General features: G+C 39.2%; 1 protein-coding gene across 5 annotated transcripts in view; it reads left to right on the forward strand.

The window, feature by feature from the left end:
* Positions 1-15,203, forward strand: part of LOC126365766 (UDP-N-acetylglucosamine--peptide N-acetylglucosaminyltransferase 110 kDa subunit) — a 572,676-nt gene that overhangs the window by 407,215 nt on the left and 150,258 nt on the right. For 3 of the 5 annotated variants that reach the window (XM_050008284.1, XM_050008324.1, XM_050008293.1), the window contains one exon: positions 13,102-13,252. In XM_050008284.1, the coding sequence (XP_049864241.1) occupies positions 13,102-13,252 (151 nt within the window). Of the gene's footprint in view, positions 1-12,000; positions 12,641-13,101; positions 13,253-15,203 lie in introns of those variants that run through there. The other 2 variants (XM_050008313.1, XM_050008302.1) reach the window with 2 other exon arrangements.

Here is a 15,203-nt window from a genome sequence, read left to right on the forward strand (position 1 = left end):
GGAGACTAGAAATCTACTCTGTAGGACTCAGCATGGGTTTCGAAAAAGACGATCGTGTGAAACCCAGCTCGCGCTATTCGTCCACGAGACTCAGAGGGTCATAGACACGTGTTCCTAGGTGGATGCCGTGTTTCTTGACTTCCGCAAGGCGTTCGATACGGTTCCCCACAGTCGTTTAATAAACAAAGTAAGAGCATATGGAAAATCAGACCAATTGTGTGACTGGTTTGAAGAGTTCCTAGATAACAGAACGCACCATGTCATTCTCAATGGAGAGAAGTCTTCCGAAGTAAGAGTGACTTCAGGTGTGCCGCAGGAGAGTGTCGTAGAACCGTAGCTATTCACAATATATATAAATGACCTTGTGGATAACATTGGAAGTTCACTGAGGCTTTTTGAGGATGATGCTGTGGCATATCGAAAGGTTGTAACAATGGAAAATTGTACCGAAATGCAGGAGGATCTGCAACGAATTGACCCATGGTGCAGGGAATGGCAATTTAATCTCAATGTGGACAAGTGTAAGGTGCTGCGAGTACATAGAAAGAAAGATCCTTTATCATTTAGCTACAATATAGCAGGTCAGTAACTGGAAGCAGTTAATTCCATAAATTATCTGGGAGTAGGTATTAGGAGTGATTTAAAATGGAATAATCATGTAAAGTTGATCGTCAGTAAAGCAGATGCCAGACTGAGATTCATTGGAAGAATCGTAAGGAAATGCCGTCCGAAAACAAAGGAAGTAGGTTACAGCACACTTGTTCGCCCACTGCTTGAATATTGCTCACCAGTGTGGGATCCGTACCAGATAGAGTTGAAAGAAGAGATAGAGAAGATCCAATGGAGAGCAGTGCGCTTCGTTACAGGATCATTTGGTAATCGCGAAAGCGTTACGGAGATGATAGATAAACTCCAGTGGAAGACTCTGCAGGGGAGACGCTCAGTAGCTCGGTACGGGCTTTTGCTGAAGTTTCGAGAACATACCTTCACCGAGGAGTCAAGCAGTATATTGCTCCCTCCTACGTATATCTCGCGAAGAGACCATGAGGATAAAATCAGAGAGATTAGAGCCTACACAGAGGCATACCGACAATCTTTCTTTCCACGAACAGTACGAGACTAGAATAGAAGGGAGAACCGATAGAGGTACTCAAGGTACGCTCCGCCACACACCGTCAGGTGGCTTGCAGAGTATGGATATAGATGTAAAACTGTTGGCTTTTATAGTTTTTTTCTTCGTAATCTCTTAAAGTTCGATTTGTAGAGAGCGAGGAATAATGTTTGTACATGTTAGTGTGAAAACATGGTTCTTGAAAATTTTCAAGACGGATTTTCTTGAGGTGATAGAGGTCCTTCTTGAAATCTACGCTAGTTCACGTTTTGCAACATTTCTCTTACTATTGACTGTGACCACTCATAACAGGGGTTGTCATTTTATCTCATTTGGTTGTCATTCGCGGCATTACTGCAGCACTACGCCCCGTTTTGTTGCCCTTCATGGTAAGCCATCTTGGGCTTATATTTCAGCAAGATAATGCTCGCCCGCGCACTGCAAGAGTTTCTGCTGCTTTTCTTCGTGCTTGCCAATAAAGGTGGCAGGGTTAAAATACAGGGAGCGAAAGGCTATTTACAATTTGTTCAGAAACCAGATGGCAGTTATAAGAGTCGAGGGGCGTGAAAGGGAAGCAGTGGTTGGGAAGGGAGTGAGACAGGGTTGTAGCCTCTCCCCGATGTTATTCAATCTGTATATTGAGCAAGCAGTAAAAGAAACAAAAGAAAAATGTGGAGTAGGTATTAAAATCCAGGGAGAAGAAATAAAAACTTTGAAGTTCGCCCATGACATTGTAATTCTGTCAGAGACAGCAAAGGACTTGGAAGAGCAGTTGAACGGAATGGACAGTGTCTTGAAAGGAGGATATAAGATGAACATCAACAAAAGCAAAACGAGGATAATGGAATGTAGTCGAATTAAGTCGGGTGATGCTGAGGGGATTAGATTAGGAAATGAGACACTTAACGTAGTAAAGGAGTTTTGCTATATGGGGAGCAAAATATCTGATGATGGTCGAAGTAGAGAGGATATAAAATGTAGACTGGCAATGGCAAGGAAAGCGATTCTGAAGAAGAGAAATTTGTTAACATCGAGTATAGACTTAAGTGTCAGGAAGTCGTTTCTGAAAGTATTTGTATGGAGTGTAGCCATGTATGGAAGTGAAACATGAACAATAAATAGTTTGGACAAGAAGAGAATAGAAGCTTTTGAAATGTGGTGCTACAGAAGAATGTTGACGATTAGGTGGGTAGATCACGTAACTAATGAGGAGGTATTGAACAGGATTGGGGAGAAGAGAAGTTTGTGGCACAAATTGACTAGAAGAAGGGATCGGTTGATAGGACATGTCCTGAGGCATCAAGGGATCACAAATTTAGCATTTGAGGGCAGAGTGGAGGGTAAAAATCGTAGAGGGAGACCAAGAGATGAATACACTAAGCAGATTCAGAAGGATGTAGGTTGCAGTAAGTACTGGGAGATGAAGGAGCTTGCACAGGATAGGACTGAAGACCACAACAACAACAACAACAACAGAACAGCCGTTATGGCAGTGGGTAAGGGGGGAGGGGGGTCATAGAGTAGTAGCGGCCGGAGGATGGGTGTCAGATTTGAATCATTTTAGGAAGCTCCTCCTTCGTTAAGTAGCTGTCTTATTTTATAGGAATTGACTAGTATATCCTATCAGCAGGAGTGCTCAGAAGAGTCGCGAATAATAGAATATACGGCCCCTATCACTGGTCACCCCAGGGATAGCCATTTACCAACCATTTGAAAATCACTAGTGACAATGAGCCGTTTGACAATACGATGTCGCCGGCCCAAGTGGTCTAGCGGTTCTAGGCTCTACAGTCTGTATCCGCGCGACCGCTACGGTCGCAGGTTCGAATCCTGCCTCGGGCATGGAAGTGTGTGATGTCCTTATGTTAGTTAGATTAAAGTAGTTTTAAGTTCTAAGGGACTGATAGCCTCAGAAGTTCAGTCCCATAGTGCTAAGAGCCATTTGAACCATTTTATGAACAATTGTGGTGTCACTTCTCCGCAATGCTAACTCCAAGAACAGGACTTTAATCACAGCCATTGTTACCGTCCGCTCGATTTCAGCCACGCTGCCGGAGTCAGTTCCAAGACAGTAAGTTAGCTAGAAGTTGAATTCTCGAGAGTGTTCAGTAGAAGCAGTCCACCGGATTTAAAATAAAGTGATACAGGTTCCGTGATTCCTATGGATAAGTGACTGGTTTGCAGTGGTGACAAGAGATCCCATGAAGTGATTCACCGAATGTCTCTTCTCTTTCAAAAGTATGCAGTTCTGATAAGCAAAGACATTCGAATTTTAGCAAAGAACATTACTCTTTCGCATCTTCGTCTGTTCCAATCAGCTGTGTTAGTTCCAAACTCAAAACCGAAGTGCGTAAATATCAAGTTGATTATCTGATATTAGGCTTTACCACCATGCTTTTGAACAAATGAGGTACGACCACAATGTTTCCTTTGTTTGGGTATTTTAGCCAATAATAGTTTGAAGCCTACAAAATTACACCTACAGACAAAACACTCAGACCATATAGACTCATCGATTTTTTTAGCCATCATGAGCAACAACTAAAAGGAAATGTCAGATTCCTTTAAAAAAATAAAAAAATTAAAAAAAACAGGTATCAGTCCCTCAGGAAGCCCTACGCACATTCCTAGAGGTATTCTTCCTAACTGCAAAATGCAAACCACACGTTGCTGGTGGAAATTACATTTTCCCGCAGCAGTCAAAATGTGCGAAATAATGCGTGGAGAAAAGTTTGGTGAGAGTGTGATGTCGATACCACTCTCAGATAATACCGTAGCTCGTTGTATTGATGCAGTAGCCACGGACATGAAATGTCGATTGGTACTACGTCTTCATGACAGCCCAAAATTCGCCCTGCTGCTTGATGAAAATGCTGATATCGGAAATCTTCCCCAGCTTCTTGTTTTCGCACGCTATTTTCGTGAGAATGAAATGCACGAGGCTATTCTATTTTGTAAAGATCTGGAAGGGAGAACTGGCGAAAATACTTTATTTCTTGCGAATTCAGTTTTTGTTGACAACATTCTGTCAGAGACAAACTGTTTTGGTATATGTACTGACGGGCCGGCTGCATTTATTGGAATTAAAATTCATTTATGGCAAGAGTATGTGCTGTTTCTGCTTCTGTAAAATCCACACACTGCATGACACACAGTACAACCGGAAGTCTAAGTGCTGAACAATGCAGTCATTGTCGTAAATTTTATGAAAGCACGAGCTTCAAATAACATGCAGTTTTCAGTACTTCGTAAGCAGGTGGGCGCTACACATGACTCGCTTCTATTGCACGCCGAGGTACACGTTGGTTGTCTCGTGGTAAAGTGCTTCCTTGCAATGTGGGGCTGAAGGACAAACTTTGTCTTTTCCTACTGAACAGCAATCCTACTCGCGGCTCTATTTCTGGATGAAAAGCGGCTTCTGGTATGATGCTACGTGGCCGAAGTTGTTGAGAAGCAGAAAGATCTTTAAGAAGAGTTAGAACGCCCTATCCCGGCAACGTTAAACTTAGTGACTTCCCTTCCCTTTATTTCTGGACCCACTTTAGTCATTGACATGAAACTTTTACAGGGCATTAAACCGTCTACTGAACTACAATAATTGCATTTCAGCCTCTGCTTTCGCAAATACAATTTTTTAACTACACGGTTAAAATTTTGTGTACTTTTTTGTACGTTATCCTACATAATTTTAATCATACATAACATTATACTCTTCTTTTAGTTCAGTAGATCCAGGATATGTATGTTATTACTCCTTGAAAATTTGAATACTCTACTCGAAGTGGTTTCAGAGATTTAGGGAAAAATGCAACAGAAAATATAAATTTTCAGGAACGGATTCTAATGTTTCAAAAGACTGTAACTCACTTAACATATGTTTTTTTTTTAATTTTTAGTCACTTAGAAGCACCCTGCACCCTTCTGTGTATCATCCTCTTGATCTTGTCCCAAGTTTTTTCTTATTTTCTTCTTTCTGGACTTCTTAGTGGCCAACTGTGCTGCATACGCTGCTTTATCAATGCAAACCTTGTCCATCTGTTCAAGTTATCCCTTGTAGTTTGCTCCAGGATTAATTCCCATGTGCTGTAGCACTTTCACGCTACTACCAATGTTGTCATAATTAAAAGCAATAACAGCATCCATCACTGACCCCCCCCCCCCCCCCCACTTCAGTGTCTTCATTCCAACAAAAACATTTTTTGGTAAGCGAGTCCATGTAAGATAACTGAACGACTCATTGGGATTTTGAGTTTGGCCATGCACACACTTCTTCAGTAATTCAGGATTTGACAGGTCTCCGTTAATAGGTTTTATGATAGCCATGACTGCTGCTGGGATGGAATGTTGTTGGCTGTATGAACTGTTTGAGTACTGGGCATTGCGGTAATTGCACCATGAATCAGGTCCAGGAGGGCAAAGGTGGTATACTGGTTTCTCATCAGTTGACAGTCTGTGGAAGAAGGTAGCCTATACTACCTGCTTCATTTTCAACAAATTCTCAGTATTATTTCTAATGACCATCTCATGATACTGCTGTAGTTCATCAATGATTTTGTCTGTCAGCCTGCCTCTTATGGTTTTACCATCAGAAAGTTTCTTGTCTCTCAAACTTTGTTTCATCTTCTTTTAACCTGGTGCCCATCCTCTTCTGGACATGACCAACACATTCCAGTTTAGTGATAATCTTCTCACCATAAGACTGAACGGCTACTGTTTGGGTCTCCATGACCTAAGAACTTAGTGTAACGCACTCCCCTTTTGTTCACAGATCGATTAAAAATTTCAATAGCTGCAGAGGCCTCCATACCAACACTTGTTCCTTCATAATTTCTGTCACAGATATGCCCTTCTGTAGTCCCTAATTTACACTTATAACAATGTTTGGTTAAAATCTGAAAATCTATTACCTTCCCAGTATCCACACTGGTCGTCGAAGCAACAGATTTCTTAGAAGTGTAGCCACACTTCTGCCAAGTGCCATCAAAAGCTACTGGTGTGTCAGTCATACCATCATTTATTTCAACAGCTTCGTTTGCAGGACCCTTCATTGACTTACATGCAACAGATTCCACAGCAGCTCCAATAAATCCTGCATACTTGTCGATTTTACAAGGTGGGCATGGCATATTCATCACGGGACACATTGTTTCTGCTGCAGTGTATCCTTTGCCAGTAGCTCTCAGTCCATAAAACAACCTAACATTCACTTCAAAATAATTATCTTTACACTCATCAGAATACCAAAATGAATATGTTTACAACTGGCACGATTAATTATAAGTTTCCTCGCTAGTCCATTTCATACCTCACTGTCTTCACGTAAACTAACTGGCCCTCCACATATTTTACAACAGACGCATTCATCTAACACCCTTGTTAGGATGTGTAAATCTATCAGAATTAATAATAAGTTTCCTCGCTAGTCCATTTCATACCTCACTGTCTTCACGTAAACTAACTGGCCCTCCACATATTTTACAACAGACGCATTCATCTAACACCCTTGTTAGGATGTGTAAATCTATCAGAATATAAACTAATCTACCATTTACATCACTTTCGTTTCGAGAAAACTGTGTATCACAACGTTTTATTTTAATCTTCGAAGCACTAATGGGCGTTTCTCTACATACTGACGAGTTTGCCTAGATTTTATTGTCTGCAATTTCACACGTCACGTAATGAACACAGAGTTTCCCTTTATTCGAAAATCTGTTACCATGAAACCCACGTTTCTCAGACACTTCGTTTTGGCGTCATACTTTACTTTTTGAGAGATTTACCAATCTATTCATCACTTTTCCTTGGAAAAACGTTAGCACTTCGACATACAACGCGAGTTTATACCATGAAACGATACGATACTGTTTCTGACTGCTACCGATACATTCACTTAATTAAAATTTATAACACAACAACCCACAGCCTTCTATTTCTATATACAAAATTAACGATTTTATTAGATCTTAAAGTATGCACGTAAAAACTTTAACATTTTCAACCGGTGTAGATGATATTTAGAAAAAAAAATAAAATACTTCCCATGTATCATTTTATTCGGAAATTTGCAAATTTTATAATGAGGTTAAAATTCGAAAATGTGAAAAAAAATTCCATTCTAACTCCACTTAACGTATCATCTCAAGGCCTAAAGAGTAATATCATCTTCCTACGCGAGAAATTGTTTACTTTAAGAGAAAATTTGGCTTTGGAAAACCCAGATGGAGAAGATGAACTGCGATATAGAGGAGAATGAAGGTAAAATTAGCAGAATTGGCGTAGAACATTTCGAAGCGCTTAGTCGACAATTCGAGGATTACTTTCCAGAACCTTCGGCTGAGTATGCACGGCTCCACAGTCTGTTCAATACTACCATTAACAGACCACTCGCCAACAGTAGAATAGGAGAAGCTACTTGAACCCTCAAGTGACAGAACACTTCGAAATGAATTTAAATCGAAGTCTCTTGAAAATTTTTGAGTGAAAACTCGGAATGAATATCCCAATTTAGCAACAAGGGCAGTGAACGTGTTATTACAATTCGCATTAATTTGCTTGTGTGAGCCAACGTTGTCCCTAATGACATTAATGAAGACGAAACATCAGTCTCGGCTGCTCCTAGAAGAAGATCTGTGATTTGCCGTTTAAAGATCCAACCAAGACCGGATCTTGCTTCCTTCGCAGATTCAAGCACACACATCACACTGTGTGTGCAAATGTCAGAAATTTTCTGAATTTTGAACCATATGCCTCTTTACTCTCGTTTATTTTATTTTTGGATGATGAGATTGAATACGATAGTTCCTAAATTGGCAATTAAATGTTGACAGTTGTTCTATCTTCATCTGTACACCGTGATCTATCAAATATGAAAACATTCTAAATGAATTAAAAGCAACATAGACAGAAACAGCTATACCTTAAATAACTAATTTGTAAAACAAAGTAATGAAATATATGCATTTGCTCAGTTCCAGCAATTTGACATGAAGCCGTAGTTCTTCATAAACTAGCTGTGATTGTTAGCGTTCACTCCCTTTGAATAATACACGGGTATGAAAATTTTTAAAAGAATGTTGAACTCTGATATGCTCGACGGACACTCTACTATTATTGTTGTTTTTGTTGTATTGATAGTTGCAATAATTGGACACAAAAAATAGATATTGTGGGTCACTTTTATGCCAAGTATGAGAAGTGTTGAGGAAGAACAGAAAATAGGGGGAGGGGGAATAATACACGTTTCAGAACTGGAGTGGGGGCGCAATGGAAAGAGTTTGAGAACGCCTATCATATAGTGTATTAAGAATACTCCATACCCCCAGATCTAGCGCACCTTCCCCCCTACAAAAAATCGTATTCCCGCCCCTGCTCATATATACACTTCAAATGGTTCAGTTGGTCCAATCTGACATAGATTCTAGAAATTAAAGTCCTATACATTCTACATGTAAACGCGTACTCAGTACTGTATTCATAAATGCCGGACAAATAATCTAAATAATTTCTCTCGAAGATAAACCGTCGTCTCCCAGTATCTACATCTACATTTATACTCCGCAAGCCACCCAACGGTGTGTGGCGGAAGGCACTTTACGTGCCACTGACATTACCTCCCTTTCCAGTTCCAGTCGCGTATGGTTCGCTGGAAGAACGACTGCCGGAAAGCCTCCGTGCGCGCTCGAATCTCTCTAATTTTACATTCGTGATCTCCTCGGGAGGCATAAGTAGGGAGAAGCAATATATTCGATACCTCATCCAGAAACGCACCCTCTCGAAATCTGAACAGCAAGCTACACCGCGATGCAGAGCGCCTCTCTTGCAGGGTCTGCCACTTGAGTTTGCTTAACATCTCCGTAACGCTATCACGCTTACCAAATAACCCTGTGACGAAACGCGCCGCTCTTCTTTGGATCTTCTCTATCTCCTCTGTCAACCCGACCTGGTACGGATCCCACACTGAAGAGCAATACACAAGTATAGGTCGAACGAGTGTTTTGTGAGCCACCTCCTTTGTTGATGGACTACATTTTCTAAGGACTCTCCCATTGAATCTCAACCTGGTACCAGCCTTATGAACAATTAATTTTATATGATCATTCCACTGCAAATCGTTCCGCACGCATACTTCCAGATATTTTACAGAAGTAACTGCTACCAGTGTTTGTTCCGCTATCATATAATCATACAATAAAGGATGCTTCTTTCTATGTATTCGCAATACGTTACATTTGTCTATGTTAAGGGTCAGTTGCCACTCCCTACACCAAGTGCCTATCCGCTGCAGATCTTCCTACATTTCGCTACAATTTTCTAATGCTGCAACTTCTCTGTATACTAAAACATCCGCGAAAAGGCGCATGGTACTTCCGACACTATCTAGTATGACGCCAATCAATTAAAACCTGCCATTTGCTTTATAATGTGCCCATGTGTTAGTTCTACTTCAGATCCTCACGCATTCTTATTTCCATGAGAACTATAAACCGTCAGTCGTGTAGCCAAAGTCTGTTGAATTTTCATGTTCTGTGAAGTGCGCAACTGTAGCCCATATTCTGCTGACTGCTTCACAAAGTAGTATCATTTTCATGGTTTACTATTTCGAATAGAGGCAAACGTTTCGTCACATGCGCTTAAATCACTACAAATTCCAGTACATGAACTCCGAATACGATTGAGGTAATCCACATTATGTGATTTAAGCAACCATCTAATTGTTCGCGTGCGCCAGATTCGGAACACAACAATGACGTTTTAGTTGACTTGCTCATACTAAGTGAAAGGGGAAATCTATAAATATTCAGTTTCAAGAAAGACAACTTATCAGCCAAGATCGCATTTGTAAAACCTTTATTTACAATGACCGGTTTCCGTAAACAGGATTACCATCATCTGATCTCACTAAAGCTTAACCTGACACTTGCATTAAGCTTTATCGAGATCAAATGATGGCGACTCTCTTTGCCGAAACCGATATTCGTAAATAAAGGTTTTACAAATGTGATCTTGGCTGAGAAGTTGTCTTGTTCAAGTTGAATATTCTTTTATCCGAGTTTTCGGTCAAGGTAGATGTTCCCTTTACTGTAGTCTTGTCAACCCAAAAGGATGGTCTATTCTTAAACGTGATATTCAGTCACAATAGTATGCGCGAGTTAAATATATTAATATGATATTTTGCATGATGTTGTGTGACTTTATTTTATTAACGATACAGTTACTTTGAGCGTAAGGTTATCATACGTTCGTGAATAGCCACACACTCATGGCATTATAATTTTGTCTGGGGTTGCACGAATGCCCAGGGTGACGTATATGGGGAAGTGTGGTTGTCGGTTCCGCCACAACTTTTCACCTAGTCATTTGGCAGTGCAGTAGAGTTAATGTGTATATGTTGCTTTCGTGTATAGAACAACTCATCTACACGTTTTTGATCATTTTATCTCTATTCGTTTTTTACCTCGTCGTTTAGCGATGGTTAAAAGAAAATGTTTTTTTTTTTTTTCATGTTAACCTGCAATAGGAATACGAATTTTTGAAATATCGGTACTGATTCAGAACTTCCGCCTTGTGTATTTAATGACATAATGAAAGCAAACAAACTATTTCTGAAAGAAAGTCATGTCTAGTGAAAAATTGCAACTTAATAAATAAAGCTAAATACTTCAGTAAACTGTTAAGACTTTTAAAAATATATTGTGTTGGACGCCAAAAAGTAAAAGAAAACGGTGAATGTCCTGGGCTGAACCCAAAAAAATATGATATGCCTATTTGTGTGTAGTTTTCTATTAGTGCCACAAGTTTCAATCATTTGTTCATACCTTCATTCTTTTGTTAATGACAATTAACTAATTCACAGCAGAACAGTCATTATAATGATGCTATTCAGATGTGATGAATGGCTGTATGACGATGACCAAGTCAAAAAGAATCTTAATATTGTAAGCAATAAGGCTAATTGCCAGTCATTACACTAGAATGACGTTTTGTCAAGAGCTGATAGGATGTTTCCAAAATCTTTCGTGTTGAACATCTTGTAGATAGTTGCGTGTTTTACGAGAAACCTGTTACTGCAGCCAACACAGTCCACGACATCATTAACTTAAAGCACACACTATAAAGGTAGTATCATCTTCCATAGGCTGCATCCGAACTTACTGTCATCTATGACACGCTGTCTGCATGTGGGCAAGTGCTCAGATCCGTCGCTAAGATCATCCGATAACGGTATCACTAAGTACGTTTTCTTTAGGAGATTTCGTTGCGATACTGATTTTAAAAATTTCTGAAAGGTCTAAAACAGCTGTCAACAAGGCTGCCTCTTTGCTTGACTTTTTGGAAATCACGTATAAAGAACGAAAGTTGCGTTCCGACGGTCATAGTAATACGGCGATCGGAACACGAAATAATTTTTGTTTGGTTGATGCGGAGTGGTAAGCTTTAGCGCCTACTTCAGGCTCGTTAAACGAATATGAATTCAACTTTTATTTCATTAATCACCGCTAAACCCAGACTCTGTGTAGTTAAAATTTGCACGTTTTAGTTGTAACAAGATGATTCGCGTGAAGTCAGAGCTGTAGCAGATAATTTCGTCTCGATGTTTCGAATGATAAAAAGGAGGCCTAGTATTTGTGCTCACATTTCAGATCTTTATTCCATTAAGAAATATTAATATGCAACTTTGATATTCACCTCGTGTCGTAACAAATATACACGATTTACGAAACCTTCATAGTGTGTTCATAAACGCTGTACATCGCTGTTCGTAGAAGAAAGATCTTAAATCTCATTTTAAAATTCCCTTTAGAGCCAATAGACTGGATTTTTATTAAAATTATCTTTCTTTGCCAAAATATTACATGATGACACTTCAAATGAATTACTAAGTATACACTATGGCGGGAGACATTAAAATATCATTGCATTGGTCAGTGAAACGCATATTTTCATACTACGCGGATTAGAACACGCTTCTGTGATGTACCCTGCGCGCTATCTATCCGACGGATTTTGTACTTCGTGAAGTTACTCGGCATTCATAATAAACTAGACTTGCTGAAGAATTTTTCTCTGTATTAACATATTTGAGGCATCGATTGGAAGTGGTGGATCCAAAGTCCACTTTGTTTGCATTTATCTGAGTTTACATTAAAAACCTATAGCTTTGTATATCATTTTATCGTATTTGCAGCTCCGGCTGCTGCATTTGTTTCCTTAGCCAATCGGAATCAAGGATGTACTCGAACGCTATAGCACGCCATCTGTCTATTTTAGTCACCAATCATCCAAAAAAGTGCATCCATCTTGATTGCTGGTAGGCAACGTGGAATGGGTTGGATTGTTAAAAATTACATGTAATTGCTGTAGGTTCAGCTGATTAGTGTATAGATATTAATTTATACCTGTTCAAACTGGAGTCGTGGGCGGCTTCGATGCAGGCACAGCAAGTGCAGCAGCAAGCCCAGCATCAGCAAATTACCGGGGCCAATGTCATTCTCAAAATGAATGATATACAGCAGCTCTCGACTGTCAGTAAGTATTGTTAATGTTCTTGAGTGGAGGAAGATTAGTACTTGAAACGAATGGTACGCCTTTTTGTTGGATATATTGTTTTAGGTTATTGTGGACATTTTCAGTAGTTTTGATAAATGCCAAATTACAGAATTATAATGTCGGACATAGTAGTTTCATTGCATTGAGTGACATCCACGTTTATGTATTTGCTTTGGTGTTTTTCTGTGATGAAAATAGTACCATTGCGAGATTCTGTTTTTTAGTTTTTGTAGTTAAGTAGTCCTAATTGTGTCGATGGTTAGTTATATCTCGCACTCATGTTTTACTAAAACTCGGTCGTGTTTGTTAAATTTTATTTTTCTTTACTTCAAAGTTTGATTAAATATGAAATTATGTTATCTCATTTCTTTGAATAATCAGACATTGATGAAGTTGCACTGGACGTTGGTACCTTACGATTTTGCCCTCTAATTTTCAAGGCTTGCTGGAATTGGCGCATCGGGAGTACCAAGCAGGCGACTATGAAAATGCTGAAAGACACTGTATGCAATTATGGAGACAGGAGACAAACAACACTGGAGTATTACTGCTCCTGTCATCTATACATTTCCAGTGCCGCAGGCTTGATAAGTGAGCAATATCATTTTGTTACCGCATAGCGTTACAGTATAATTATATTTACATTTTTCACTCGTGTAACAATGTAATACCATTTCACAATCAAGTGCATATGCAAGGTATCAGCAGCTGCTGAAAGTCCTGGTGAATGAAAACATGGCTGACAGCTCATAACATTTGGTTGGACCACACTATCAAGTTAATGGCTTACAGCCGCAGCTTCAGGTGCAACAAAAATCGTGACATTAATCCATCACAGGTTAGCCCACTCTAAGAATATTTTTCACCTTTGATGATTAATCTAATAATTTTTGTTGTGCCTGGAGATGTGGCTGTAAGCAAGGCATCTGGTAGTGCAGTCAACTAAAACAGTTTTACCAGGTGTGAGCAATGTTTTTATCACGTAATAGCATTTTCCTCCATTGCTACCCACTAGGCCTACCTAGATTCATATTGGTATTTGGACACTTAATTGAAATATCATTGTGTTCAGATAGAAGATGTTAGAAAAGTCCTGTCGATGGTTCATAATGAAATGGCCAGAGAAAATGCCTTATTTCAGAAGTGTTAACTGTAAATCCCAGTCCTTTGTTTTGTTGCTTAAAAAATAGAATGACAGTTCTGTATTAGTGTCTTAACAGTGATAAATTTCTACTTGCCTCAAAACAAATAAACAGTTTTTTTGTGATGTCAGTCTTTTGAGCTGTAGTTTCATTTTGGAAGATAGGGCTGTAAAGATTTTTTCTGCCATCTTGATGAGTTTTGTGAGTGGTTGCTTAGTTCTCTTTGGCAAATGCTGGGCTATATTGTGGTAGAGGTTCATCCCCTTCCCTTTAAATAGTCCATTTTATGAGAGATGACCTAATAACTTAAACAAAAACACTATTTTGCCTGGTCAGACAGTATAATGCAGAAAAGTCTTGATTCTGCCTCCAGATTTAAATAAGATTTTGGTAATTTCCAAGAATGCTTGCCTATCGAAGTCGCAATGTTCAAACGATAAATACCGAACATGTGAGCCTAAATTGATCACACAACTCTGGTGGTGGGCGTTATGAGTATGTTTATGATGGTCACTACAGCAATGACGAAAGAAGACCGTTAAGAAAATACTTGTAATGACAATGGAGATGAGTTACCTTACTCGTTGTCCTCATGTGAAAGTCCATGTGATGTGTACGCTATGGGTACAATTCCCTTCTTGTCATTTATTCGCGGAGGTATGTAACTTAGAGCAACTAAGGCAACGACGGAAAACAGATAAAAACGATAACAAATAATTGGCCATAACACCGGCCACTACAGTCGCATGATTGATTTACAATTGCATGTTCCATATGTATCGTTTGGACACCGCAACTTCGATGGGCAATCGTTCTTGGAAATTAGCAAAATTGTAACCATTATTATATAGCAAGAACACTAACGGACCCATGATTCAACGATGCATTGTCTAAATATGTTACTTGACTGTTTTAGTGTACTGTGTCCTGCCTAAGAACTAAGCCAGGCATACATTGAACCATACATTTCATAAAAGTTTTTTTTTATTAAGAATATTGTGAAACATTCCATGGCATGTGTTGCAATTTGTTTAAAAAAAATGTACTTGGTGAATGTAAAAGAGCTCCCTCAATAGGGTATCCATTTTGAACTCCAGTGTGATTAAAAGTACCACATTGTTGTGAATTCACAATATGAAAATACATGGTCTTCTCGAACATTTTGGAAAGCAAAGTAAGAAGTGAGGCTGGCAGTTAATTATTGATACATAGTAACATTTCTTTGAGAAGTCTAACAATGACAATTTGAATCCATCTGGGGAACACCTCACATTAATTATATTTTACATTTGTAACTAAGCCACATTACATACTATTAACACAATAAATACAGACTTTTACTTTTGAGCTTCATGGTGATTTTCCTTATGGTATTTGAGAAATTTTCACAGTATTGCTTC

Source organism: Schistocerca gregaria, chromosome 1 (assembly GCF_023897955.1).
Source record: "Schistocerca gregaria isolate iqSchGreg1 chromosome 1, iqSchGreg1.2, whole genome shotgun sequence".
NCBI classification, from domain to species: Eukaryota; Metazoa; Arthropoda; class Insecta; order Orthoptera; family Acrididae; genus Schistocerca; species Schistocerca gregaria.